The 26,395-nt window shown below is 53.6% G+C and overlaps 10 protein-coding genes across 10 annotated transcripts; 2 read left to right on the top strand and 8 right to left on the bottom strand.

Moving 5' to 3' along the window:
* Positions 1–20: 20 nt before the first annotated feature.
* On the bottom strand, positions 21–3,249 carry PHYSODRAFT_553034 (hypothetical protein; the record flags this gene model as incomplete). The annotated part of the gene is made up of 5 exons (XM_009518947.1): positions 1,653–3,249; positions 1,440–1,616; positions 945–1,367; positions 623–872; positions 21–490 (listed from the first exon to the last, which is right to left on the bottom strand). Exons 1-5 carry the CDS (start codon positions 3,234–3,236, stop codon positions 21–23), a joined length of 2,904 nt encoding a protein of 967 aa, XP_009517242.1. The 5' UTR covers positions 3,237–3,249.
* A 1,194-nt stretch (positions 3,250–4,443) lies between these two features.
* Positions 4,444–5,848, top strand: PHYSODRAFT_468573 (hypothetical protein; the record flags this gene model as incomplete). The annotated part of the gene is made up of 3 exons (XM_009518946.1): positions 4,444–5,186; positions 5,268–5,295; positions 5,483–5,848. The coding sequence occupies 3 exons, from the start codon at positions 4,444–4,446 to the stop codon at positions 5,846–5,848; spliced, it is 1,137 nt and encodes a 378-aa protein (XP_009517241.1).
* A 3,883-nt stretch (positions 5,849–9,731) lies between these two features.
* PHYSODRAFT_310080 (hypothetical protein) lies at positions 9,732–11,664 on the bottom strand (the record flags this gene model as incomplete). Its single annotated transcript, XM_009518945.1, has 4 exons — positions 9,732–10,304; positions 10,382–11,074; positions 11,143–11,517; positions 11,593–11,664. 4 exons carry the CDS (start codon positions 11,662–11,664, stop codon positions 9,732–9,734), a joined length of 1,713 nt encoding a protein of 570 aa, XP_009517240.1.
* Positions 11,665–11,802: 138 nt separating this feature from the next.
* On the bottom strand, positions 11,803–12,449 carry PHYSODRAFT_353708 (hypothetical protein). The gene is made up of 2 exons (XM_009518944.1): positions 12,360–12,449; positions 11,803–12,275 (listed from the first exon to the last, which is right to left on the bottom strand). Exons 1-2 carry the CDS (start codon positions 12,421–12,423, stop codon positions 12,043–12,045), a joined length of 297 nt encoding a protein of 98 aa, XP_009517239.1. The 5' UTR covers positions 12,424–12,449; the 3' UTR covers positions 11,803–12,042.
* A 386-nt stretch (positions 12,450–12,835) lies between these two features.
* PHYSODRAFT_474392 (hypothetical protein) lies at positions 12,836–13,959 on the bottom strand (the record flags this gene model as incomplete). The annotated part of the gene is made up of 7 exons (XM_009518943.1): positions 12,836–12,943; positions 13,022–13,108; positions 13,179–13,288; positions 13,350–13,511; positions 13,581–13,679; positions 13,749–13,797; positions 13,870–13,959. Coding segments are annotated over 7 exons (705 nt in total), but the record flags the coding sequence as incomplete, so codon positions are not given.
* A 191-nt stretch (positions 13,960–14,150) lies between these two features.
* Positions 14,151–17,335, bottom strand: PHYSODRAFT_349422 (hypothetical protein; the record flags this gene model as incomplete). The annotated part of the gene is made up of 6 exons (XM_009518942.1): positions 16,942–17,335; positions 16,340–16,858; positions 16,157–16,254; positions 14,778–16,087; positions 14,416–14,708; positions 14,151–14,333 (listed from the first exon to the last, which is right to left on the bottom strand). The coding sequence occupies exons 1-6, from the start codon at positions 17,308–17,310 to the stop codon at positions 14,151–14,153; spliced, it is 2,772 nt and encodes a 923-aa protein (XP_009517237.1). The 5' UTR covers positions 17,311–17,335.
* Positions 17,336–17,445: 110 nt separating this feature from the next.
* Positions 17,446–21,301, bottom strand: PHYSODRAFT_310076 (hypothetical protein; the record flags this gene model as incomplete). Its single annotated transcript, XM_009518941.1, has 5 exons — positions 17,446–17,961; positions 18,025–18,169; positions 18,238–18,945; positions 19,029–21,094; positions 21,161–21,301. The coding sequence occupies 5 exons, from the start codon at positions 21,299–21,301 to the stop codon at positions 17,446–17,448; spliced, it is 3,576 nt and encodes a 1,191-aa protein (XP_009517236.1).
* Positions 21,302–21,821: 520 nt separating this feature from the next.
* PHYSODRAFT_457095 (hypothetical protein) lies at positions 21,822–23,159 on the top strand (the record flags this gene model as incomplete). Its single annotated transcript, XM_009518940.1, has 3 exons — positions 21,822–22,200; positions 22,266–22,453; positions 22,524–23,159. Coding segments are annotated over 3 exons (1,203 nt in total), but the record flags the coding sequence as incomplete, so codon positions are not given.
* A 443-nt stretch (positions 23,160–23,602) lies between these two features.
* On the bottom strand, positions 23,603–24,401 carry PHYSODRAFT_344137 (hypothetical protein; the record flags this gene model as incomplete). Its single annotated transcript, XM_009518939.1, has 3 exons — positions 24,095–24,401; positions 23,802–23,992; positions 23,603–23,713 (listed from the first exon to the last, which is right to left on the bottom strand). Exons 1-3 carry the CDS (start codon positions 24,363–24,365, stop codon positions 23,603–23,605), a joined length of 573 nt encoding a protein of 190 aa, XP_009517234.1. The 5' UTR covers positions 24,366–24,401.
* A 147-nt stretch (positions 24,402–24,548) lies between these two features.
* Positions 24,549–26,029, bottom strand: PHYSODRAFT_473346 (hypothetical protein; the record flags this gene model as incomplete). The annotated part of the gene is made up of 3 exons (XM_009518938.1): positions 24,549–25,284; positions 25,337–25,520; positions 25,591–26,029. The coding sequence occupies 3 exons, from the start codon at positions 26,027–26,029 to the stop codon at positions 24,549–24,551; spliced, it is 1,359 nt and encodes a 452-aa protein (XP_009517233.1).
* Between the last annotated feature and the right edge of the window lie 366 nt (positions 26,030–26,395).

Genomic DNA, 26,395 nt, shown 5'->3' with positions numbered 1-26,395 from the left:
TCTATGGTGGGGCGCTTAACTTACATTATACAGCACATGCTTGGCTTATTGCGCTCTGGATACGAAGCCAGGCATGTGAATTCGACCTCACCGGCCAGAAATACGTCTCCGGGGTTAATGTCAACGGCGTTGTCCTCCTCAAGCCGCACGAAGGTTCCCCACTTGCTGCCGTTGTCATAAAGCCAGTATCTGCTGTCGTGATATTCGATGATGGCGTGTGATCGAGACACGTAACGATCGTTGAGCTCGATGTCGGCACCACTGAGAAGCCCACCGATGGAAGCAACATTCCGTACGACATGGATATCCCCGCGCTGTGCCCCTCCAAGCACGTACAGAACCAAAGCGTTTGGTATCTGCGCATCGTTTTGCGTCTCCAGAACGGTCTGCTCCAGCAGGTGTTTGTTGCGCTTTTTCCGACGCCAGCGCCGCGCCCCTGTGGTGTCGCCTTCCCCGTCAGACCCATCCATTGAACTGTGGTCTTCATCTTCTCCGCTGCTGCTGTCACCCCCATGCAAGGCACTGGTCACCACTTGCGAGTGGTGCATTCGTCGTCCTACCAGCGAATTGCCTCGCTTCAATGGAGCCGGAATCTGGGCCACTGTTGGTGGCTTTGGCCCACTACCGGAGCTGAGGTCCTGTTGGCGCGGTGTGCCGATTGCCAGATGAGCAAGGTGTGCGGCTGCAACAAAGAAACACTCGACGGTTGAGCATGCTTCCAGTCGGAAGGACAAGTCGCAGAAACTCAGCACTGACGGTGACGACGTCGAGCTCATCACAAGTACCGGATCCATGGAACTCCACCACTCGTCTGGCTCAGTGCCAGGCGCTTCGTCGACGTTATCTACGCTGTTGGGATCACGCTGCTCTTCCTCGTAGTCCTGTTCGTACACCTTGATAGTACGTCGCCGTTCTCTCTCGCGTTTGCTTCGTATGATGCGCACTCGACCGCGGTTCAACACGAGCAAACCATCCCGAAGCTGCAGAGTACTACCGCCGGCGAATGCTGCTGGGACGAACAACTTGCCGTCCTCGAACAAGGTCGAGCCGGTACCGTACACTGCAACTTCCGCGTCAGCCGATAGCATTCGCATCTCTTGGAGCGAGAGTCCGCGGAGCCACGGCACACTGCTGCAAGCTGCTCGAATGATCCTGTCTCGGCATCGGTCATGGCGCAAATGGGCGCGTACAATATCCATGTACAGCTCGAGGTACCCGCAGATGTCTTCCCTAGCCAGTGCCAATAAGACGCACGCGCTGGAAACCTTCGCGGTGTCGGCGTATTCAAGGTCATCGATCGACTCTGTGGGGTTGTGCAAGCAGACTTCGCCAAAGAAACCTCCCGGCGCCACGTTTTCGAAGTAAGTCTGGGGGGTGTCGCCACGATCGAAGTCGTCATTGGGCGTGGTCATCTGGAGCGCTACTTCTCCACTGATCACGATGAAGACGAAGTTCGCCGGATCTCCTTTGTCGTATACCATTTCGCCAGTGCGAAGCTGAAGTCTCTGTCCGCAACGAGCGAGGTTTGTGATTGTTTTCGAGTCGGAGCCGATCTGCTGCAGCCACGGCAGGGCACTCAAAAGCCGAATATTTTCCTGTTCGTCATGAGTTGTCGCCTTTTTCGCGTCTGTCGAGCTTTTCGAGTAGATGACTTCAAGTTCACATCCGCCACACCGAAAGACGCAGCCTTCGGAGAGCAACAGTGGCTTACTCGTGTGCTTGACCACGTCACCCATTGTGTCGACGTCACCCGCGTCTTCATCGCCAACGCCCGTTGATTGAACGACTGGTTGTCTGGCTTCGTCGCGACCAATTAGAAAATATGTGCCGGCGTTGATTCCTGTGGGCTTTGGGGTGAGTAAGCAAGTCCCTCGTTCAAGTTGAACACTAAATTGCTCGGTGGCCAGTGACGCAGTGAAGACTTGGGCGTCACAGTCGCGGCCTTTGCCAAAGGTAACAGGCCCACCACTACTGCCACCCCAGCCGCTGCTTCCGCTGGATGCTCCGGAACCCGAGGTAGAATGTAGTCGAAAACCAACAGGAACGAAGATCCCGCGGGTCCGCGGTTTCCGCTTTGAAAGCCGCAAAACATCCAAGCGCATCGCCGCCTCCTTCATGTCAGGGCGCCGCTCGGAGCCGAATGCTCTCGCTACAGTCGTGATATACAGCGCGCATTTACCAAGCAACAGCCAATCCCCCCGAGTGATTTTCGTAAATCTTTGCGAGAGCAACACGCGCGTCTGACGTCGTGGATCCCGTTCAAAGGAAATGTCCTGCAGCACGAAGGACGCCCCGTCAAACATAATTCGAGCGTGCATGCCACGCACTTCAATGCCTTCCGATGGGAAAATACGAACGTCGCAAGCTGCTGAGGAGCCGATGAGATACGTGTCCTGTCCTGGTAGAGTCACTTCACGGGCATCGCGAGGTTTTGAAGGTTCAGTGCTGGCTTTGGTGGGGTCATGCTGAAAAATAACGAGACGGAGCAGTGCTGGACGACGACTTTTAGTGTGGGCTATGTTGTGGTGCCGCGTATTCGCCTCGGGCTCGCTACCAACGAGTTGATGGACCATGTCGTCGTCGACGTCTTCTACCTGGGAAGGCTCGTGGTAGTGCAGCTGCTTGACTTCCGGGCGGATATAGCGGCTCCCCAAGAACACGGATCCGTCGGACATGACTGGAGGCGTATCCGAGAAGCGAACTGTATGCTGCGGTTTGGATCGCGGTCGCTTGTTCTCTTGGGCCTTATCTTTGCTCGCGCTGCTGGGATCTTTTCGTGTAATCCTCTTCGAGTGGATTCTTCCAGTGTCATTCATGAACTCGTCTTCAATATCAGCAGCAAGAAGACGGAGCTCTTCGACGGTGGACATTCGCTTCAGTGTTAGCTGAGGATTGCTACTTGAGCTTGGCGTTTTGTCCAGCTTGGGAGGTTGGTCATTACTCGAGTCACCTATAGAAGCTGGATACTCTGGCTTGGATACAAAACTGGAGGTGGAACTAGCGCTTCGCTTACGTTGCAGCTTAGGCGTCCCAGTTGTGGTTTGCAACTCGACCACGCGAATGGAGGTGGTTGGACCGACCCGGAATACGTCCCCACTACGCAAACGATATCCATCTCGTTGGGGATAGTGTCGGAATCGCGTGCTCAAGCAGAGAAAAGTGCCCATTGTGCTCCCTGCGTCGCGTACAAAGTAATCGTCACCAGCTACAGAGAGTTCAGCGTGGACAGGGTCCATGGACTTGTCTTTTGTGACTACGAGGGTTCCCTCGCCAGCATCCCGTCCGACAAAACCCGGTCCAAGGAACCAAGATTTCTGCGATCTAGTCCGTCCACGACTCATAGAGCGAGGCAGTACCAGGCACAATTCTTCTATGGCGCGCAGTCTTCGTCGCGGTTTTCCTGTTTGCTTTGTCGCGAGAGTATCTGAAGTCGAGTCCATCGTTTCCGGTTTCCGAAAAGTCCCTTTGGTTGACGCGTCAGTGGATGTAATCCCCCTCGTATTAGAGCGGTGGCTGCTGGTGGAGCTTCCGAAGCTGATGGCGGATCTCTCGAGATGGTCGGTAGTCAAGGCTGACTTGGGACGCTTGAAGAAGAAGGAGCGGAGGTCGAATTCCGTGGGGTTGTTAAGGAAGATGATGCTATCATTTGGGTCATCTTCCAAGCAGAATGGAGCCGCAGGTGACTTGGCTCCAGTGTTTTGCTCTTGCTGCTCCTCCGCCTGAAACGTGCGTATTGCGGTCGGAGTCACGGTTCGCTTCCGTCTCCAGAAGCGGTGAAGGCTCTTCGGTGATCTGGCGGGGGTTGTGCTGCCCCGTGATTCAGGTGTATCCGAGGATGCTGATCGTACCAACCTCTGCCGGGGCCTTAAAATCTTCTTGGGAGTACGGCGAGGTTCGGACGGCATTATTCTATTGTCAAGCCCCAAGACGTTGACAAGCCTCACCGATGCTGCTGTGAAGTCAACAAAGTGAGGGTGTCGTGGGTAGACAGACCCCCGACGGACCTCGCTCCACACTGGACGTCGGGGGCTTGGATGCTATCAATAGTGCCTCGCATTCGTTCGGGAGACAAGAATATTCGTCGCTAGAAATGAAGGAGAATCATCTTTATTTTTGAAAGCCACGACAATTCGCTCGTTTGGATGCAGTCGTCATCACAGGAGATCTGAATGTCACAAATCAAACTCAGCATATCTACCTGGTTGGATGCCAAAGACTTTTGAGTGCGGGAAGCAAAACTCGTAAGGCGTATTATGTATGCCTGGCATGATAAATGCATCACGAAGGGCTGCATCGGGCCCTGAAGTTCGGGGCCTAATCAAGTACCTATCAGCTGGAATGACCAAAGATAGGAGCTGGTAGTGTTGTTTATTTTCGAAACAATCAAGGCAGGTTCGAAGTCACGTGAAGTTCCTACGAGTCAGCATCAGGTTACGCAACGCCATGTCATTGAGATCCACCAGTAATGGCAGCGTCCACGGCCTCGTCTACTCGTTAGTGCCAGCTCAGCCTCTTCCAGCAGTAGATCTGTCCAAGTCGTTTCGAGGGCGGCTTCTCCCAGGGTTTATCCACCACACGTATATCCGCCGAAGATATTCGAGATACTACCGCCAGATCCTGCTATGCGCTACCGTGTCGTACTGCTCGGGTTTCTTGGTGCCGCTAGTCCCGGCGTCTACAGGGCGCGTGTTCGCGTTTTTAGCCTTTTTCCTGTGGATGCCGTCAGGATTCGGTAGCGTCACTACTTTGCGGTACGATATCGTGCGCTTGGTGTGTCGAACGTTTGATTTCTGGTTCTTCTCTACGATCACAAGTGTGATCGTCGTCACGATTTCCATGTACTTTTCGGATTTACGCTGGCTCCGGATGATCATCGAATGGCTTCGACTTCACCATGTCATATTTATCGACGCTCATGTGCTCGGCCTGAGGAGCCTCATCTATATTCTAATCTTCGGTATGATATCGCTCGTCACCGTCCTCGTCTGGATAATGTTGGGGCGGGTAGATGGAGGTTCTACCTTCACGGTTGTCAAGTACGGGAACGAGCATGGCGGTTTTGAGCTCTCAGGGCTGGATGTGATTGGGAATGGACTAGCGTCGCTTGCGCTTCTCCTGGCTAAAATCATCTTTCGGAGACGGAAGACGCTTCGAGTACGACGGAAAAGGTCTTCGTCACTGGTTGAGTGCGTCATATACCGATGCAGACTGAAGTGGGAGCCAGTACAGGCGTCAGACGTTTCATCAGCATCAGGGAATGACTTGAGATATAATTCAGCACTTGATGTTTGTCAGGTTTTCTCAGAAGTTTGATGCGACCAACACGCTTCTGCCTTGGAGACTACTGAAACAGATTTACATTCCGGCGTGGCTGGCCAAGGTTCTCTACGGCGCAGGGGCGGTTGGGCTTATTTGTTCTCATGGCTCTCTCTTCTATGAATTCGGTGACTCGATCGAGAGCGCATCGCACAAGCGGTTGGAGTTGCTGGTATCATGGGTTTCGTTGCTGTGCACACTCACGTTTACGGTCTCCTTTGCTGTGTTCTACCAACGGCAGCTGCTTCGACTACTCTTCTCCTCCTTCGACTTTATGTTCTACTCATTCCAAGTTACGTCGTCGTATATCTGCGTATGCAGCTTATACGACTGGGAGTTACCACAATGCCTAATGGCGTTATCGTGGTGGCTATGGGCCCACTGGATCTTTACCCTGGATGCCTTGACCCCGACCATGAGGAGTATGCTCAAATTCCGCGTCCGGTACGCTGCCCCCGTTCTGTGTCTGCTGCTGATCGACCACGTAGGGCTGGTCTACCAGATTTTCTTGGTCGGTGACACTACTCGGTGATCTACCAAGGGGTGGTCTGGACGCAGAATGTAACCATTCGTGTAGTGCCGTTCTACGTCAGCCGGTCCTTGACTCGTTTTGTGGTGTTCACGTTTGGTGGCGCTGATGATGTCACCATCCTTCGTGGCTCAGTCTACTATGACAACTTTTTTGCCAACGGGAGAAGGACCAGCTCTCAACTTACTCAGGTCATTGAGGTGAAGGCTCTTGAATCGCTATCGCGGCACGGACAGGTATCACCTACTGTGTCATTTCACCGAGACTAAATCTCTCAAAAGTTGCACAGTCATACAGCTTATAAGTTAAAGAAACGCTATGGTTCGGCCCAGTCGCTTAACTAAACCTTTAGTGGGTGATACCCAAAGATAGTCGAGTAAATCCGCTTTATAGTTATTTTGGACTCAGTTGAAGGCAGGTGAGTCTTCACCACGCGCAAGACGTAGCACACAATATTTACTGCTATTACGAATGGCCACCCGACCGAAAGATGATAACTCGCCGTGCAGCGTCGTCTACACGCTCGTGCCTGCCCAACCCCTTCCCTCAGTCGACTTGTCCAAGTCCTTCCGAGGCCGTCTTCTACCCGAGGCAGTGCACACCTACATCCGTCGCCGATACTACAATCACTACCGCAAAATTCTGTTTTTCGCGGCAGTATCCTACTGCTTGAATTTCGTCGTGCCCATGGTCGAAGCATGCGTCGGTGAAGTTCTCGCGATGCTGGCTGTTATCTTGTGGATGCCAATCGGACTCGGCAGTATCACTACATTCGAAACGAGCACACACACTTCAATCTCACGGGTGTGGATATCATCGGCAACGGCATGGTAACTCTCTCCCTCTTGATCACAAAGATCGTCGTTAAGAAGCGCCAGTCACTCAAATCGCAGCGCATGTCGACCTTGCTCGAGTGCGTCATCTATCGCTGCGGGCTGAAACTCGAGCAGGTCGAAGGATCGACACTTGGTCGAACGAGGAAGAATGCAATTAACCCAAAGGAGTCGAGTGCGAGCACGCTGCGCAAACCAAGTCTGATCCAGCAGATGCAGTTCATCAAGTTCCCTCGGACGTTCGACTCGAACCGTGTCATGCTCCCTCTACGTACCGCTGGCAACGTTATAGTGCTGCTATACGCCATTGATTTCTTTGGATTTCTTCTCTCCTTCTCCACTTTTATCAGCTCCGCTGATGCCAGCATACTACACGCTCTTGCGTTGCTGTGTACAGTCATTTTTGTGGCTCCGTTCGTTGCGCTTTACCAGCGGGAGCTCCTCAAACTTCTTGTCACCTCATTCGACTTTCTCTATGTCTTTCAGACCACTACAGCCACCGTAGCTGCCTGTATATTGTACAATTGGGAGTACTCGAGATACCTGATGTTGTTCACGTGGTGGGTGTGGACTCAATGGGCCCTCACGTTGGATGCCCTCACTCCTGTCAAGAGAGACAAGCTGCGCGTTCGACTACGCATGGCGGCCCCCGTTGTGACTCTTGTACTTATCGGGCACATGGCTGTTATCGGTCGAATGTTCTTCGTGGGTGATGAAGACCTCCGCGATGCAGAGCTTTATCGAGGTATCATTTGGGACCGTGAGCTCGTAGTACGAGCCATTCCCTTCTACGTGAGTCGAGTAGCGACGCTATCCATGTGGTGTCCACGGTTGATCTGGAGGTTGAGCACAGCGTCAAAGTCCGAAGTCACGATCATTCGAGGGGGCGTGTGCTACGACAACTACTTCGCGAAGCACGGGCGCCGACGTTCGCGTGAGAGTTCAACCAAAAGGATACAGAGCACAAGGCTGCAGTGGCCATTCCGTCGCGCTAGCGTTACACCTGCGGAAGTACCCGATCGAAAGGCTCCGACTGGTCCAACTCCAATAGATCTTGGCGCAAAGTGGACCCCAGGCTGACTTGATTGTCCACCATCAACAGGTTGCCTTGAGCCATTTTGAATGTCCCAAAATTAGGCTTAATGTGTACCAACTTCTCACCGTTCGCTCTCCAGCTTGTCCGCCACTGCACTATCGCCCCAGTCAACGAATACTCAGCGCATCTTGGCAGCGGTTGGACTCTTCCATGGCTAAAGTTGCTGCAGCTAGCAGCACCAGCTGCGAGTACGTCTACATCTTCAAACCAGCCAAGCCGCTGCCTGCGATTGACCTGTCCAAGTCCCTCAGAGGGGAGCTCCTCCCGGCAAAAGTCCACGACTTCATCCACCGATACCTCACGCAGTATCACCAGCCATTGCTACTGGCGAACGTGACGGCATTTTGCTTGATTAGTTTCGTGGCAGTGGTGAATGCTCGGACAGGACAGTTTTTATCGTTAATCAGCATTTTCCTTTGGATGCCACTGGGCTTCGGAGCTTTCAGCACGTTGAGATACGACGTCGTGCGGCTGCTCATGGGAACGTTTGACTTCTGGTTCTTCTCGTTCGTGACCAGTATGACAGCAGCGATGGTCTCAGCGTACTTCAGAGATCTGCGGTTTCTTCGCATGGTCATTGACTGGGTGGGGTTCCACCACATCGTATGCATCGACGCCCACGTCCGCGGCGTCCGTCAGTTTGCATTCATGACGATCGTCGGGATCCCGCCGGTGCTCTTCATTCTCGTCTGGATCATGCTCGGACACGTGGATGGGTGCACGAGCTATTCGATCCTGAACTATGAGAACGCTCACCACAGCTTTCATTTGTCGGGAGTGGACGTGATCGGGAATGGATTGTTGACACTCGCATTGTTCATCACCAAGATTGCCGTGAGGAAGCGAAGAGCATTGCGATCGAACCAGAACTCATCGTCCATCCAGTGCGTGATCTACAGATGCGCCCTGCAATTAGTGCAGGTTCACTACACGGCAGTTGGCGCCACCATTAAGAGTCAAGCCGTGAAGACTATAGCTCGACGACGAGCAGCGGCGGGTACAGACACAGCGAGGAAGGTCATGCTGCGAGAGACCAACGTGATCCAGAAGATGCGGTTTGTGAGAACGTCCCAAACCTTTAACGCTGGCCATACGGTATTTCCACTGCGGGGGCTTGATATGGCTCCACTTTCGACTCGAAGCTTGGTTCTGCTGTATTTATTTGGGGTACTTGGCCTTCTTCTCTCATTCGTGATCCTTCTGGGTAGGTTTGTCGGCACCGATCGCAGTGTGTTGCGTACTCAGGGGTGGACTGCATTACTGTCGACTCTGGCTTTTGTAGCTACGTTCGCCGGCCTGTACCATCGCCACCTTTTCAAGCTTCTCGTTGGCTCCTTCGACTTTATCTTTTACGCGTTCCAGATCACCGCAGCCAACGTATGCGTGTGCATCCTGTGCAAGTGGGAGTTGTCCCGTTGTCTGATGGTGCTAACGTGGGAGCTTTGGTTCCTGTGGGCTCTCACACTTGATGCCCTCACCCCCATCGTCAGAGACAAGGTGCGCTTTCGCGTACGCTTTGCGGCTCCAGTGGTCGCGCTACTTCTCTTGGGTCATATCGTTATCATGAACCGCATCTTCTTCGTGGGCGATGCAGAATTGCAGGATGCCATCCTCTTCGAGGATATTGTTTGGGGTCGCTCTCTGACAGTTCGCGTCATGCCCTTTTACTTCAGCCGAGTCGTGACTCTATCGCTGTGGTGTCCGCGTCTGATTTGGCGCCTCATCATGGCCTCAAAGACGGAGGTCGCGATCATCAGGGGCGTCGTGTGCTACAACTATATTCCCAAAGAAAAACGTCAGCACTCAGGTAAGAGGACAAGAAGGTCGAGTCAAAGAGAACGTACCTATCGTCGAGACCGTATCGCACCAGCCGTGGCTAGCACCAAACGTGGACCCGGATTCTCGGCTTTAGGCGCGCTTAATCCCCAATGACGATCCTTTCTGATGACTCTCCGGGTCAGAGATATGGGCCAACTCGACGCCGTTTACTCGCCTGGTTATTCCATTCTTTCCAGTTGGATATTGGGGCACCAATTTCATCGTTAAGCTGCTTTCGAACTCGGAAAGCCCGCTTGGATTCGTCAACCACGAGTTCTCTCGATTGAGAACGCTGTTTGGCATTGTCAGAGTGAATGCTTTGGTACACCTCATGGGGCACCGACACCTTCACACCACGAAGCAAAGGGACAAGCTCTCGGAAGTGTGCTCGGTCTTCCGAATTTACCAGAGTTAGCGCGTTCCCAGGAACCTCGTCTCCACGCCCAGTGCGACCGATGAGGTGAACATAATCTGTGAATTTCTTGGGGAAGTCGTAGACCACGACGTTCTGAACATGCAACAGATCCATTCCGCGACTCAGCACATTCGTGGAGACGAGAACAGGAATTTCCAGGTTTATGAAAGCCTCGAGCAACGTGAGCCTCTCCTGCTGCGATTTATCACCGTGGGTTGCTGCTGCTCCGATTCGACAGCGCTTTTCAATCGCTTCAGCCAGCATCGAGGCGCCGATTTTTGACCCAACAAACACGAGCTACAGACCGCAAAAACAATCCACCAATCCGTTAATTTCGAGCGATTCCCCCACATGATCACAAGTAGTTTACGCACCGTCGACTCCTCACTCTTCCCTTTCAGGAACGTAAAGAGCTCGTCCTTTTTTGCCTTGTCTTCCACCCACCGGACCTGCTGATGAACGCGTGGATTCAACGAAAACTGCGCTCTTCCTGCAGTTTTGCTTTCGCTCCCGCCAACGTTAACGCGAATATATGACTGTTCGCTTTGAGCCTTCAAAATCTGTCGCACCAAAGCTTCGACCTCATCCGATACTGTGGCGCTAAAGAAGAGCAGTTGAACACCGTGACTGGTCTTCTTAGCTAATGTCGCCAACAAGGCCACAATTTGCGAGATCTGGGGACGAAATCCAACGTCTAGCATCATATCCACTTCATCAACGACGCACGTGCGGATACTGGCCAGGATTGCCTCGCCACCGCCGTAGTTCGTAAAGATATCCAGGAAACGTCCCGGAGTAGCCACAATCACTTGAACGCCATTCTGAAGCCGATAGCGCTGAGTCGGCACAGGGAACCCTCCCACCAACAGCGCCGTCTTCATGTTCGCAATACTTTTCATCAATAGTTTCGCCACCGATTCAATCTGAATCGCTAGCTCTCGAATCGGGGCCAGCACCAACGCCACAATTTTCTCGTTTTCCTCTTCTCTCGCAAATAAAACCTGCGCAATCGCTGGAATTAAATACGACGCTGTCTTCCCGGTGCCGGTCGGAGCACTCACAAGAATCTAGCGCAACATACACAGACAAAAATCAACCTCATGTCATCAATATGTTCGGCAGCTACAGTACGTACGTGGTGTCCCTGCAGTACACAGGGGATGGTCTGCATCTGCACTGGCGTGGGCCTTTTAAAGCCATTCGTCACCAAGTTGGCCAGTAATTCCGCCGGCAGCTGAACGCAATGTTGCTGTTGAGCGAAGTCCACGAGCGGAATCGGCCAATTACGAGCATGGTCTCCGGTGTCAGCTGCTGACCCGGCGGAGACTTCGATCCCCAACTTGCTCCGGAGTTGCTGCGCTCGCCTCAGAGTTTCTTCATCTCGTTGCAGCTGGGAACTCTGAGTCGTTTGGGACTGACTTTGCCTTGACACGCACGTGTCGCGGCACTCGAGACTGCAAACGTCTTCGTCCGTGGCGTCGCACACGTACTCGCCATAGCGACCGCAGATCTGAACAATTAATTTACATAGTACAAATATTAATAATTGAAGGAAATGGTGTTTTGCATTGCCATTGCGGCTTACCACGCACACAGGCTCGCCCGCTTGAGGCTGGCGCTGGGCAGGGCAGCGCTCCACTACCGGCGCATCAGCCATTTTGTCAATTAGACTGAAGTAGCTCCAACGTTTATTGTGGTCCACTCCATCTACTACTTTCTGGAGTTACTTCATGCTGGTGCGGTGCTGCCGACAGACCACCGAGACACCTACAGTCTCGGAATAACAAGTGGCGTAGTTAATAAGGACAACGAAGACTCGGTCTCGTGTTTTTATTTCTTTTTTTTCTTCAATTATGGTCGACTGCGTGTGTGTGGTGCGATGACTCGGAATCCTTGAAAGAGCGAGACAACACGGAAGACTTGACAGACGATAGGTCAAATAGAGAGCAAGAGAGAAGCAAGTCTGACAAGTCAGCCCCGCCCACTCTCTCTGCTCCTCCACCTGTCCTATTAGCCTGTGCTGCATTGACGACGCTTACTCGAGGGCCTTCTTGGCGGCGCGGGCCTTGGCCTTGCAGTCGAAGTCCAGCAGGTCGCAGTTCGACTCGGGCCACGGGAAGGGCTTGGTGCGCATCTTGAGGTACGGGTAGGCCGGGGTGTCCTTCTCGTGGTGCTCGTGGCTCAGGTGGTCGCCGATGGCGTACACCGTGTACACGGACGTCAGGGCGATCATGCCCTTAGAGATGGTGGTCCATCGGTGCATCTGTTCTGTTGTCGGGGAATAATACAGCAGGCGGTGAGCAACGCGATGCATACAGAATCGTAGGTAGAACGGGGGTAGAGCGGACTCACCCTTGGCCTCCTGCTCGGTGGCGCTCGACATGTTGCGGACGCCAGCGCGGAGCGACTGGGTCATGAGGCGCGATCCCTTGTTAAGAAGCGACTGTGGACGGCATGGCAAGGCGATGGGTTAGTTCATTGAGGTTCTGCTGAGTCTGTGCTGTGTCTGTCTCTCTGTGTCTGTGTAGCGCGCTTCCTTCCGGCGGTGCGGGACTCACCATAGTAGAGCGACGTGCTGGCGGCGAGGCGATACAAGAACTGAGCGGCCGAGGGGGGCTTTGAAACGAGCGGCCAGCGAGGAAGGGCACTTTTCTATGGCACAATTCCTACGGTATAGCATTGTAATCCTGTCGTACAGCATATTTTCTTTTCCATGCGGCAAGCGTTTTCATTGGTCGAAAAGAATTGTTACTTCACGGCTTCAACGACGGCAGCCTATCACAGTCGAGCGTCTTATGCGCATTGCTGAAGACCATGGCCCCACGTCCTTAGATGCCCATTCGCTTCAGGGACGGACGCCGCTGGTTCGACTCGGGCTCGGCCGGCATGTCGCCTAGGGGGTCGATGGGTCCCGTGAGTATGCGGCCGTCGCGAGACTGCACCAATGGAAAAACAGAGTCAGCACTGCACCTAGGCAATGAACAGGACGAGAGACCGTGTTCTATTCGTTCTACCTTGACGGCGGGGCTCGGTCGGCGGCCTAGCGGGGGGTACAGTTGCGCTCGAGTGTAGGCGGATCCTGGGCGCGAGAAGGACGAGATCTGCAGCAGCGAGAGGATCAGCAGGGCAAAGCGTATCGATATGGCTACAGTCGTACTGAGGGTGACGTACACTGTCGGCGTATTTGTCGTTCGGCTGGGACTGTTCGGGCTGGTCGGCGATTTTGCGGATGATTCCTTTGGCGACCAGATCTGCCTTCAAGCTCTTGCTGCAGCCTCGGGCTAGAACAAAATGAGCGAGTTAGATAGCGAGCTCACTGTTGCTTATATAGTTCAGACCCACCTGAAAAGAAAGGCCAAATGGCCTCGGAGATGCTGGCGTAGTCCACCGCTCTTCGTCCTTCCGCGTCGACCATCTTGGGGTCGGCTTGATTGCCCAGCAAGATGTGCACGACTTTGCCGTGCTCTTGAAACGCAGCCGCATGCAGCGGTGTCCAACCTGTTCCTGTTAAACACGAGAACAAGGTGAGCAAAATCTCTCCACCAGGTATCCGGACGCTTCAAGACCGCGTACCTTCGTTCCTAGCTCCGACATCAGCGCCTTTATCGAGCAAGTACGTAACCATCGTGTCGTTTCCCCACAGTGCCGCAGCGCACAGTGGCGTCGTTCCATCTAATGGTGCAGCGAATATTAGCATCGACAACTATCCACCAGAACATACATTCAGTGCAAGCTGAGCACCTTTTCCCGGTGTGTCAATGTGAACTCCACTATCTAACAAGAACTCCACCTAAAGGTAAATAATGCGCGAAACCATACAGTTAGTGGGGGAAATCGCAGGTTGTATCACTATGAATCGTACCATAGCCCGGGACCCATTAGCAGCGGCTTCTGCCAAGTCGATGTGCGAGCGAATCACTCCTTCCTGGGCTTGTTGGTCATCCATCGTCGCGCTGTGGGCGGCTTCGCTTGGAACACTAGCAGACTCTTCGAAAATAACAAAAGCAACAGCCTGTGGTAGTTTTCTGAAAACGGATAGCGACGCTTCGGTGGAGGTAGTTCTCAAGAAAGAGCGGCATCATAGCTAGTGGTGCCAATAGATAGATCATTAAATGCACCAGCCCCGCAACATCCGAAGACTGGCTACGATGTCGTCAAATTTTCTAGGCACTTGGCAATGGACACACGATAGACATTGGTACCATGCATCGTCGTCTTGCGCCTTGACGAATGGTGGAGGTGGCGCTCCACGAAGCTTGGATCGACGATCAGATTACCCGCGACGTCGAGCGAAATTTCAGTTCCAATATGTTGGTAGAGTCCCCACTGTTTGCCGTCACCAATGACACGAACGATCAGCATAAGCGCTTCATCAAATACAACAGAAAGACAATCATGCAGAACGTACAAATTTCGGCCATCCCGGCACGATATCGCCGTCCATAACAACGCGATAGCTCGTAGGCACGCAGCTATCGTAGTGCTGACGAAAGCTTGGATTTCCAACGCGTGGCCCGCCAAAGTTGTACATGTTGACTTTGATGCTGAAGTTCACCGCCAGGTCATAGGCAGCTAAGACTGCCAATGCACCGCCCATGCTGTGGCCTGTAATATACACCGACACGCCAGGATTTTCGTCTAGAATGAGCCGTGTGACTTCCTTCAGCTGGTCTCGGACCGACTCGTAAGCAATCCAAAATCCTGGCATGAAACAACAACAAAAGCATTAGACGAGCGGCATTCTCCGAGGATTAACACGTATGCAATTACCTCGGTGGACCCGCGGCAGAGCCATGTTGAGCAATGGAATTTTCGCCGCTACGTCCTTCACTTTTTCGAGGCACGACCTTCTCCAGCGAAGCCCTCGGGATTTTATCCACAGTACATGTTGGTCGGCACGGAGATTGCTCCTCCAATTTTCCTTGCTGGTCGTCCCCCGGAAAGAAATCACCAGGCGGCGGTGATCGTCTTGGCTCCACGCAACAACCGCGTGAGTATCTGTAAGGTTGCTCCTAAGATGAGTGATGAGCTCAAACCCATATCGCTCCAAGGTAAGTTCACCATACCCAGAGGGCGATGGACAGCCAGGCGGATCGAAGTAAGCCTGGTATGCCAGCTCCAATAACCATCCAGACGTCTCGACGCAGAACAAATTCGATTCAGGTGTGAGGAAACCATAAGAGTCCACACGTGGTTTCTCGTCGACGTTAAACGCTGTAGACGCCAGTAAGCCGGTACCATCGCCCGCCAGTGGTGGCAGGTGAACAAACATCACCAGATACACGTACACCGACAAGAAGAGAAACTTGCCGAGAGACGGATGCCCAGTGTGCATTTTTACAAATGTGTGCACTGCATCTTGGATGAAGGCATCGTACCCAACGAAATACCACATCTTTGTGAGGTAAAATATCTGGACAGCCGATAGCACGAACACGTAGACGAAAATAAGAAGCGTCTCGAGCACCAGAAATCGGTAAGATAGTTGCTTGAAGCGAGTCGCCATGTACGGAAGCGCTTTTAGATGCCGTCCCGATCGAGCGCCAACTGCCATGATCCACACGAGCCACGCCAATATCAACCCTGTGCGAATAAACCCGAGCAGAACGTAGAGCTCTTGGTGGTGAAAGTCATACGTGGATGATGCTACTTCGGCCCCAAAAAATAACTTGGGCATTCGTAGCATAGTCATCCCCGTGTCCACGGCAAAAAGTACCAGTCCAAACATCAACTTCGGGGCGAATGCGCATCGTCGAGACGAGAAATCACCACTGTGCTGGTCCAGGAGGCTCAACCAGAATACGTAGAAAAAAGCTTCCGCAAGTGACTGGCACGTAATCGAAACAAAGCGCGTGCGCATACTGACGGACGTATACATCTCTGATACAGCGTACACAGGGTTCTGCCAGAGGATAAGGACGACCCCCACTCCCAGCAACCACTTTTGAACGGTGAGTACTTGACTCCATGACCCTTCATGAAAGTTCAAAACCGAAATGAACCAACATGGGAGCGCAAGAATGGACGCCAGAACCATCACCCCACGCACAACCACCTCGCCCACGTGTATAGCTGGCTTTCTATTGTAACACAAAAAACAAATTAGTAGAGGATTTAGGCAACATCAACCTCAAGCAAATATTCCGTACGTGTAAGCAAATTGGTAGACAACGTCTTTCCCGAACACGTTCGGGTACATGCCTCTGAAGGTCAAGATAGCGAAATATGCATCGTATCCGCTTCCACCCTGCAACACAGATCAATTTTAACAATAGTAGCGTCAATATCGCCACCATGCACATCATGAACTGAAAAAATCATTTCGTTCTTACCAGTCGATCAACATCTTGCGTTATCTCAAGCAGCCTCACGATCTCACAAGGTTCCCCTGTATGACACTCCACCCAGACACTTTGATTGTGTTCGTCCATGACGAGATCCTTCGCAGCTGGAGTCACATCGTGGTCAATTCCATACAGCCTGGCATCGTAGGTCAAGACATATCCCGCCTCTTGGTCCACTTCCCCGTCCTCAATCTCAGATATCTCCGATCCTTCAGCCTCTAAATTGCTCTTGACCCTGGTTGCATCTCGATTCATTTTCCACGCGGTGCCCACACGTTCCAGCTCCTGGAAAGTATTGCTCTCCACGAGCGACGACAGCAAGGCCTCGGACGTTGAAGTGTTCACCTGCTCTCGAACATCCAGCTTGATCTCGACGGAGCCGCTGTATCGCGACACATTGGCCACATAAGCCGCCCACTGAGCGATGTTCCTGGTCGTATCCACCTCGATACACGGCTCTCTTCGCACTTGGTCCGGCTTGCACAGTCCTCCAGGCAGCTCCACCGCCTACAATGTTGAAGTCACAAAAGCAGTGTATCAGAAAATATTATCCGATTTTAAGAAATCTGATTCTACACAGCATTTCGTACCGTTTCCAGGTACCCTTTGCTCTGCAGATACGGCAGAGCCATCGCCACGAGGAAGGCCAGGTACGTGACCCATAGCACCGCTGTAGCAGCTCGGGACGACAAGGTCTCGAGTCGAATCTGTGGCTCGAACACATGTCTGGGTTTCTGATTCTGAGTTGAGTCGGTGGCAGCAGTCTCCACCCCTAATAGAGGCGCGGTCGAGGACACGCTTGGCAGACGCGAGTGCATCTCGTACGAGTCGCGAAAGAGCTCCGAGGACGCGTAGCCCGTGGACTGGAACAGCAGCGGGCGGTACACGCGGTCCTCCTCTGCGTCTCCGCCGCCCAGAGCCGCCCCCGCGGCGCCGCGCTGCCGGTCGGAAGGCCGCATCTTGGATCTGATGCCGCACGAGAGTGATATAACACGACTTTTGGCCAATGACAAGGGGAGGGCGGTGATCTTTTCGACCATCGAAGTTTATGTATTGCCACTTCAAGTTGAAGTTGCCTTTAACTATGTCATTGGCTACAGGAAGCTGCCCCACTGCTCGTCGGGGGCAGGAGCGGCCTCGGGCGCGCGAAGCTGCTCGAGCTGCTGCGTGCGCGCGAACGACGACAGGCGGTCGGTGGGGATGCTGACGTCCTTGTGGAAGCTCGCCGTGGACCTCACGTCTGGCATGGCGAAGGTCGACGGTGTAGCCTCTGGAATGGCGAACGTAGCGCCGATGGCAGCGGGAGGCTGCGCAGGGACTGAGAATGCATCGTCCAATGCTGGTGGCTGACTTGGGAGAGTTGCGGTGTTAACTGCGTTGTTGACGGGGTCCAACGCAGTCGTGGAGACCGTAGGCGTGCTGCAGAGCTGCGCGTGGTCTCCGCCAAAGAGACGAGTGGTGTCCTTCGGCCACTTCTCGAGCTCGCGGATATTGTCGCGAGTTGAGCGGACCTCTAATGTTCCAGACCAATTCGCTGAAGCAGAGTCCAGGCTCATAGTCAGTGAAGCAACCACGTACGATCCCCAGCGTGTCTGCGTGAGCATAGCAATCTGGACAAGAGAGATGTTTAGAACTCTTCCTCAGCTGGTTTAGATAGTCGGGAGATAACGTACGTGGAAGTTCATCGGCAGGTCGAGGAGCAACTCGGAGACAGCGGCGATCTTGGCGTTCATGTAGTGGAGCGCGTGCCGGCATGCACTAAGCTTGCCTCCGAATCCCTCCTGCGACTTGACTCGCCAGAATAGGCTCGAGTTGGCACTGTTCCATCAATACCAACAGTGAATGGATAACAGCAAAAAAATCCAACCAACGGATTTGATACGTACCTTTGCCAACAGTGCTGGAAGAATGCCGCAGTAGCGAATTGAGATTGCGGCAGTCGAAGCAGAGTATCAAAGTGAAGCACGTAGCGGTTACTGAAGGCCAAACGGATCGGAGTCGGGGATACTTCTTCTGCTGGATTGGCACCCATGTCGTCGCCATCTTGGCTGGGTTCCTGGACGAGTACAGCTTGTACCAGGAAGGTGGCCTGAGTGAACTTGCACACACGGAACCGCTTTTCCGCTTTGATCACTCCGAATGGCGGCAAGCTGGTGCTGCCTCCGCTCGTACCAACGCTGGCGGTCTCCCCGGCACGCAATAAACGAAGCTTCAAGTCATTTGAAGCGTCGACGCACTGAACAACACCCACACCTCCAAGGGGACGGAGCTGGATTTCCAGGTCACTTAGCGGCCACGTCGTGAGATTGCAGCAGCTAACCTCGAGTTCGATAATCTCTTCCTTTTCGATAAAAGGGTGGTGATGTGAGATCCGCACGGAAACCGGGTCAGCGCTCCCAGTGACGGTGATGGCTTCTCGATATTCTTCACCTGACAAGGTTTCCAGATGCTTCTCTTTATCGTCCCCATTCAGGCATTTTCGTGGCAGGAAAATATCTTGTGGGTCGAATATATCTTTGGAAAACGGGGTATCCGAGCCCGCCTGTGAGTCTGTGGCTGGTGGGGATGATAGGAGAACCATAACATCTTCAATGCTGTTCAAAACCAAGCAAACAAGCAAGCACGCACACAGTTATTAGTCGCCAAGGTCATCGAATGATAGATAGTTTCAACGTACACACGATACTGCTGCGATGTGGTTGCCGGCGGACTTCCTGACGCTGATAACGCTGCAATCATTTTCTCGCACATCTGAAGAAACTGCGGTTGCATTTGGGGCTGGTACTGCGCGAGGGTCGTGATACAGTCGCCGAGCACCATCAATGCATCCACGTTGTTAGCATCCCCTGCGCGTTTACGACTCGCCAGCGTCTCCTCCCCAGCGCCACCGCACCCTAGCAATCCGTTGTCGAAAGTCGCGCCCTCCATCTCGTCGTCGTCATGCCATATCGCTATGAAGAGCCGACCAGCCTCACGCTGGAGCTCTCGCACCATCGTTTCGAATGGTACATGTGACGCGTAGCTACGGTGAAGACGCACACCAACCCATAGAATCTGGAGACGAGCGCTTTGGGAGGCGATCTGGTCCATAGTGGGGAACAATTCCTGCTGGAAAAAGTCGAGCGACTCACGTAGCGCAAGTTCCGGGCACGCAAGCATTCCCTGGAAGTGCGATGTTAGCAAGCACGTGTAGTATACGATGTTCTCGCTGATTTCGCAGGACCGACGATACGCCTTAGGCGAAGTTGTAGCTGACCCACCGAGCTGCAGAAGTAGAAGCCCACGGAACACTCTCAATGCAATAAGCTGCGATATTTGGTGCTCGATGGCTCCACGTCGAGGCGGAGAAGTAAGCTCGGGCGTGGTGGCTAACGCGTGAAATAATGATCGGAACACCTCGGAGCCGTTGGTACGCGGGGATAATCTGGAGAACCCCTTCGGTTGTCGAAAAAACGTCATCGTGCACAACCCCTGCAGCAATTGAAAGTCCCGGTTGTCAACAACGTGTGCGGCAATCGTATCCATGAGAGCTTGTACGAGATCTCGGCGGTCTTTTTCCTGGTCCACAAGATAAAGAGCTTCAGTCGTACGCACAAACAGCGACTGACAATTCACACCGGACAGCCACCCAAACGTTTTCACGAGCATGGTACAAAGCTCGTGCTTGAACTCAGCACTGTTGCTGTTGTTAGAACTTCTGTTTGCGAGGTAACACTGCGCGATGAGATGGTTGGCGAGCTGAGCAGCCCAACCCATCCGAGTGAGAGCTTGTAACGGATGTGACAGCAAAATGAAAATGGCGCGGCACATGCTCGTAGCCTGAGTAAGCGATACTTTTCTTGAAATCGTAGGGAAGGCCCAGAACTCAAGCAAATCACTCGCCAGACCATCAATTCGAACAGGCTCAGTGGATTCGTGCGCGCCTTCCTCATCATCATCGGCACCGTCAGCGTTGTTGTCTTCAGTATCGATCTCAACGAATGGTACGCTGACACCTGGGCATCGGGCACCGCTACGTTCCATCATCGTGTAGAGCAACATGGCAATCCAAAGCATAGCGTCTGGTTGTTGCTTTATGGGCAGTACGCGGGCAGTAGCGACTAGCACTCGAATCCGCGGGAACGCATGCTTGTAGATCGTGGAGGAAACATCATCCATATGAGCTTGTGCGCGGATTGACTCTCGATTACTAGTGAAAAATTGCGCCAGCGTGCTCGACCGAGCAAATAGGTTCGCTAAAGCTGTAAAAGCAGTTCCTGCAGCGAAGGCCGCGCTTTGGGATTGGTCGTCGAACGACAGCGTGTGGAATATCAACTTCCAGCAGTCGTTCACCATGGTCTCGACATCTTGCTGGCAGCAGATACGCGCCTCGTGCGACTCAAATGGGAAGACAAAGAGTCCGTCTCCAGCGACGTTGATAACCACATCCAGCGTCAACTTCGAGAGGGTCTCAATAGCGCTGCAGCGTACTTCGGTATCTTCGTGAGTCAGTATTGAGCGCAGCTTGTTCATCGGTTCCCTCTCGGGCGACAGCAAGAACCCCAGTACAAGAGGTAACGGGACGGATCCCAAAACTGAGATCGCAGCCGCCAGGGACGACGTGTTCTCGGAATTCCCCAACTCGGTGACTACCGCCTCCAGGATAAACCTCCACACCTCGTGAGTGCAGCACCTAGGAGCGATCCCGGCGAGCTGAAATCCGACCGTTTTCATGACGGCGCTGCCCTCCGGCTTCAAAGACTCCTGTGAAGATTCACAAGATAATTGAGTCAACGCTGCAAATTGTCTTCTCGTTCCATGCGTGCGTACCTCCAAGGCGTCGCGGTATTCACGTAGGGTCAGCGCATTGGGTCTTGCAGAGGCGAGCTGCACCAACTTCTGCACATGCGTCAATGCTTTCTTGGCGCTTGCAGCGGATTCCCCACCTCCTCCCAGACTCTCCTGCAGCATCTTGCCCCGCGGATAGTAAAGAGACCTTTGGCCGCGATCCTCCGATAGCGTCGTTTTTGCCGCAACCGTCGGGCTTGGTTAAAGTGGATAAGCTCTTTCGCCACACCAATGCACAAGTCATTCGCAGCCGATGGCTGAAGGTCTTAAGCAAATTATTAAGCCCTTTCTTCCTGAACTATGTGCCGACAGCGCGAAGAAGTGCCGAACCAGAAAATCTCGAGTTTGTCAAGATACATGTATTATCAAGCAACTTTTTCTGTACAAGCTGAAAGCAATATTTGTCAAGCATTGAGTGAGGGCGTTGTACTACAACTTGTAGACAACGACTTACTCGCCACATATTCCTCAATGCTCATTGTACATGTACATCGCCAGCAAAAACTAATATCTCATGTTTTGGAAACTATTCTTCGACATCTTATTTTTTCCGGAAAATTTTGTCAAAAACCAAAGAATGCATTTGTGCATCAAATCTCACGAAAGTATCAAATTCACATTGTCGTCAATCATGCTGGAAGCAGTGGGGCTGGCATTTGCGGCGCTGCTGGTCGCGCCGGCGTCAGCGGCGGTGGGCCGCATCCTGCACTTCTCGGACGTGCACCTCAACATCTCCGCGTCCTTCTCGGCCGCCGACAACGCGCGCATCCCCATCCGCTACTTCGCCGACGCGCCACTGCCGCTGCTCGAGTCCGCGCTGGTGTTCGCCAAGGAGCACGTGGTGGAGGAACCGGAGCTCTTCCTCTATACGGGGGACCACGCGGCGCACGGGCAGTTCACGGATGAATATATTGCCAAGGCGGTGGAGACGAACGTTCACGCTATGGAGAATTATTACCCGCCGAAGGGAGAGCACAGCGACATGCTGGAGGCCACCGCCATCATTGGCAACGCAGACGGGAGTAAGAAGCGCCACTATTGTTATTATTGATATGTATTAGAATAATGCTGATTATTTTCTGGGCAGACCCGGACTACCACATGGAGGTGACCGACCCGGAGAAGGAGGCAAACCCGTCCATTGAGGTCATCTCGACGGTGTGGGAGGACTCGCTGTCGGCTGCCAATATGGAGCTGCTGAACCATCGAGGGTATCTGAGTTACCCTCTGGATGACAAACTCACTGTGATCACGCTGAACACGGTGCCCTACTCGGTTGGTGTGGATGGCTGAAAGGGGTGAGTGGTGTCGACTTGGTCCCTGACGTTTTGTTGCTGGTTTGTAGCCGAGTCACTTGCCCGATACGTCGCACCAGCCGGACCCGTTTGGGCAGTTCGCGTGGCTCGACAAGATCCTTGCTGAGCTGCAGAGTGCTGGGAAGTTCGCGTATATTGCTGGGCACATTGCTCCGATCGTGGACTCGTACGGAGGCAATCCGCAGTGGCATACCAAGTACATTGCCAAGTACAAGCAGATTGTGGGCAAGTATGCCGACGTGATCAAGGCGCAGTTCTTCGGTCATGTACACAGCGTCGAGTTCCGTGTGCCCGTGGCGTCACTTGATAGAGAAGACAACGCCTTCCAGCTGCTGCCGATGTACATTACGGGCTCGATCTCGCCCCTCTTCGGCAACAACCCGTCCTTTATGGTTTGGGACTACGATACCGAGACGTATGAGATTCTAGATTACGCTGTGTACGCTTCCGACATTGCCGAGACCGAACCACAGCTGGACTGGAAGCTTCTGTTCAAGGCCAGTGAGGCGTACGGGCTCAAATCGCTCTCCTTGACCGAGCTTACGTCATTCGTGCAGCGCGTGGAACAGAACGCGAGCCTGGTGGAGGAGTACTACTGGAACATGAAGGCCCGTTCGCCCAACGCCCGCCCCTGCAAGGACGCTGAGTGCCATGCCAAGACCCTGTGCACGCTTAAGTGGTGGACAACGAAGGGTGAGTTCCTAGCCTGCGTCGACACTGTCGAGTCGCTGGCTAGTACGCGGGTGTATGACATCGAGCAGACACCTGCGTCGCCCATTCAGGCGGTTGGCGCGACATCATCCGGCTCCAGCTCTTCGCAGAACGACCTGGCAACGGAATACGTGTACATGACGATCGGAGCAACATCACTTGCAACTATCGCTGCAGTGGCATGCGTCGCCGTGATTTTTCAAGTCCTAAGACGCACCGGCATCCTCAAGAACCGCGCGCAGTACGACACCATCGCCACGCTCTAGCAGCACTCACTGTTTGTCTCGCATCTGCCATCACCGCAGAGTGGAAGACACCGTAAAAACTTGACCTCAGTTAACGAAGTTCAGTTGTAAAGACCTGTTATCTGTGTTGCTACTGCTTGCTACACAGACGCTCACATGAGCTTGAGGTGACCCGTGACCTCATCAATAGCCTTCAGCGGGGCCGGTCCAATGCTCAGCACTGTCTTGCTATCCGGCGCAATCTGCGTCCGCCCAGCGTCAACCTGTTCACGTTAAACAGTAAAAGCACCAATCAATTCATCAGTACCTCCCAGCACTCAATGCCATTTTTGCCCTCAACGTTGAGCGTACCACGACGTAGTTGACGAGTCCGTGCTCCGCCGCCCTCTCGGCGAGCGCGAGCATCTCCTCCTCCGAGTCCACCTTGAGGCAGACCTTGGCCTGGCCCAGCATCTCCCATGCGCGGACCGCGTCAGGCGTCCGCTTGACCGCGCGCTTGTACGCGCCCAGCGTCGCGTGGCAGCACTGCGCCGCAATCTTGCCTGTCAAACAACACCAACATCAACGTCACCATCATCAACGTTAAGCCGCATCATTCTCAACGCTATCCAATAAATGTACCCAAAAGCAAAAAGCTGACCCACCTTTGCCCATTTTCAGGTCCGTGCGCACGCACATGACCATCTTGTGGGGCACCCAACTGGCGGAGTCGGCGCCCTCCCAGTCCTCCGACGAGCCCGAAGAAGACCTGGACGAGGCCTCCGAGCGAGATTCAGCGGCGGCCTCGCTGCTCTTCTTGTCGCTGCTGCTGTTGCTGGAGCTCTTGGCATCGCCCAGCAACTGCGTGGAGATGAAGTAGTGGGCCGCCGCGCCCAGCACGAAGGCGGCCGTGCACTTCCAGGCGACGTCCTCCATGTCTTCGAGGTGGAATGTATGGAGCTGCAAAATGACGGGCGATGATGATTCGCGGATAATGAATGGAGTTGGTGTGGTCACGTAGAATAGGTGTCGATATTTCAGTACGAGAAATAGGTCACTTCAACTTACGGTATCGCCTTTTGCTAGTCGAAAAAGATACTTTTTCCTCTCTCCCTCTCTCTACTTGCGCTTGGTCTCCAGCTCGACCACGCAGGCTTCGAAGTCCTCCGACGTCGTGTACCATTGCGTCGTGCAGAGCCACTTGGACTGGCACGCGACGTCCTGGCACGACGACTGCAGGTACGACTGCGCCTTGGAGTTGTAGTAATACTGCTCCAATAAGGCGGAGTCGGACGCTGCGCGGTCCACGAACGCGTTCAGCTCCGACGTGCGCAACGAATCGACGCCGTACTCCGTGCTGGCGGTAAAGAGCGGCTGCCAGTCGAGCTCCTGGCTGTCGGACGAGATGTTGGTGCCGTACACGGTGAAGTCCAGCAGCTCGTACGTGGCAGGGTCGAAGTCCCAGACCATGAAGGCTGGGTTGTTGTCGTAGATGGGCGAGATAGCTGCGGACATGAACAGCGGCACAAGCTCCGCCCCCTCGGCTTCCTCCTGCGCTTGCTGCTCGGAAGAGAGAGGGACGCGGAACTCGATACTGTGAACGTGGGCGAAGAACTGCGCCTTGATGATGTCGGTGAACTCGCTCACAATCGCCTTGTACGTGGCGATGTATGAGGCCTCCCACATCTGGGCGCCGCTGAACGAGTCGATGATGGGAGGGATATGCCCGACGATGTACCCGAACTTGTCGGACCTTCGGAGCTCTAGGAGAGTTTCGTTGAGCCACGCGAACTGGCCGAAGGGGTCCGTCATGTTGGTCGTGTTCGGCGTGTGGCTTGGCTGGACGGCATGCATACTTGGTCAGCACAGATCTTCTAGTGCAATGACTGCGCTAACAACTTACCGACTAGGGCACCGTGTTGAGCGTCAGCACCACCAGCTTGTCGTCGAGGTCGTAGGTCAGGTAGCCGCGGCGGTTATACCAGTCGAGGTTGGACTTGGACAGCGTGTCTTGCCATGCCGCCGATATCAGCGAGATCGACGGGTTCACCTCGGTGTTAGGGTCCGTCACGTTCATCGTGTAATCGGGAGCTGTAAGTCGATGAAGCGATACAAAACTCGTCAGTGTAATCCTCCGAGAGTTCGTTCGAGATGTGCGTACAAGTGTCAGCGTTGCCGATCAGAGCAGTGACGTCCAGGTTTGTGTCGTTGTCCGCAGTCGCGTAGTAGTGCGCCATGGTCTCGACGTTCGTCTCCACCGTCTCGGCAAGGAACTCGTTGATCAGTTCACCATGCGCGACGTGGTCTCCAGTGTAGAGGAAAAAGTCTGGGTCGGGCATCAATTTCTTGGCGAACTCGAGCGCAGACGTAAGCAGGGTGATTGGGGCGTCGTCTCCATACTCGAAGTGCATTTCCGCGGACTCGGTAGCGTTCAGTGACTCGGAAATGTTAAGGTGGACATCCGAAAAGTGGAGTATGTGCTTGACGTCGCGCGCGCTTGTTAAACTTCGTGGGGAGATGCCGGTAAATCGGAGCGTGGATGTTGATACGACTTCAGCTCCAGCGAAGGCGACGGCTGCTAACAAAGTACTTGCGCGCATTGTCGTCTCGATGTAACTTCGATGGCCACTTGGAGTTTGCTCTCGACAGAAGATATTGAAAAATGAATGAGAGAGAAATAGAGCTTAGCTGGCTACCGACATGTCTTGTATCGATAATGCTTGCGCAGCCAGCACCTGGTTGTGCTTGCCGACATGCCCCTTTTAGCTCGTAGATGGACGAGTTGAAGGCGCTCAAGTTACTCCAGGGGATCTGCATGTGTGGAATTGCCACTCTCCACGCCAAATGATGTGCTCGGGGCGACTTGTGATCCTCTCGACGTCAGCAAGGAGATACAGTATGATGTGCTCAGCCGATCGTTTAGAATGTACACTATTGTGTACATGTAGAGATTCCGGAATCTTTGC

The sequence above is a fragment of the Phytophthora sojae genome, assembly GCF_000149755.1.
Source record: "Phytophthora sojae unplaced genomic scaffold PHYSOscaffold_1, whole genome shotgun sequence".
In the NCBI taxonomy this organism is placed as follows: domain Eukaryota; phylum Oomycota; class Peronosporomycetes; order Peronosporales; family Peronosporaceae; genus Phytophthora; species Phytophthora sojae.
Note: the sequence above shows the minus strand (reverse complement) of the source record. Positions and strands in the feature narration are given on the sequence as shown.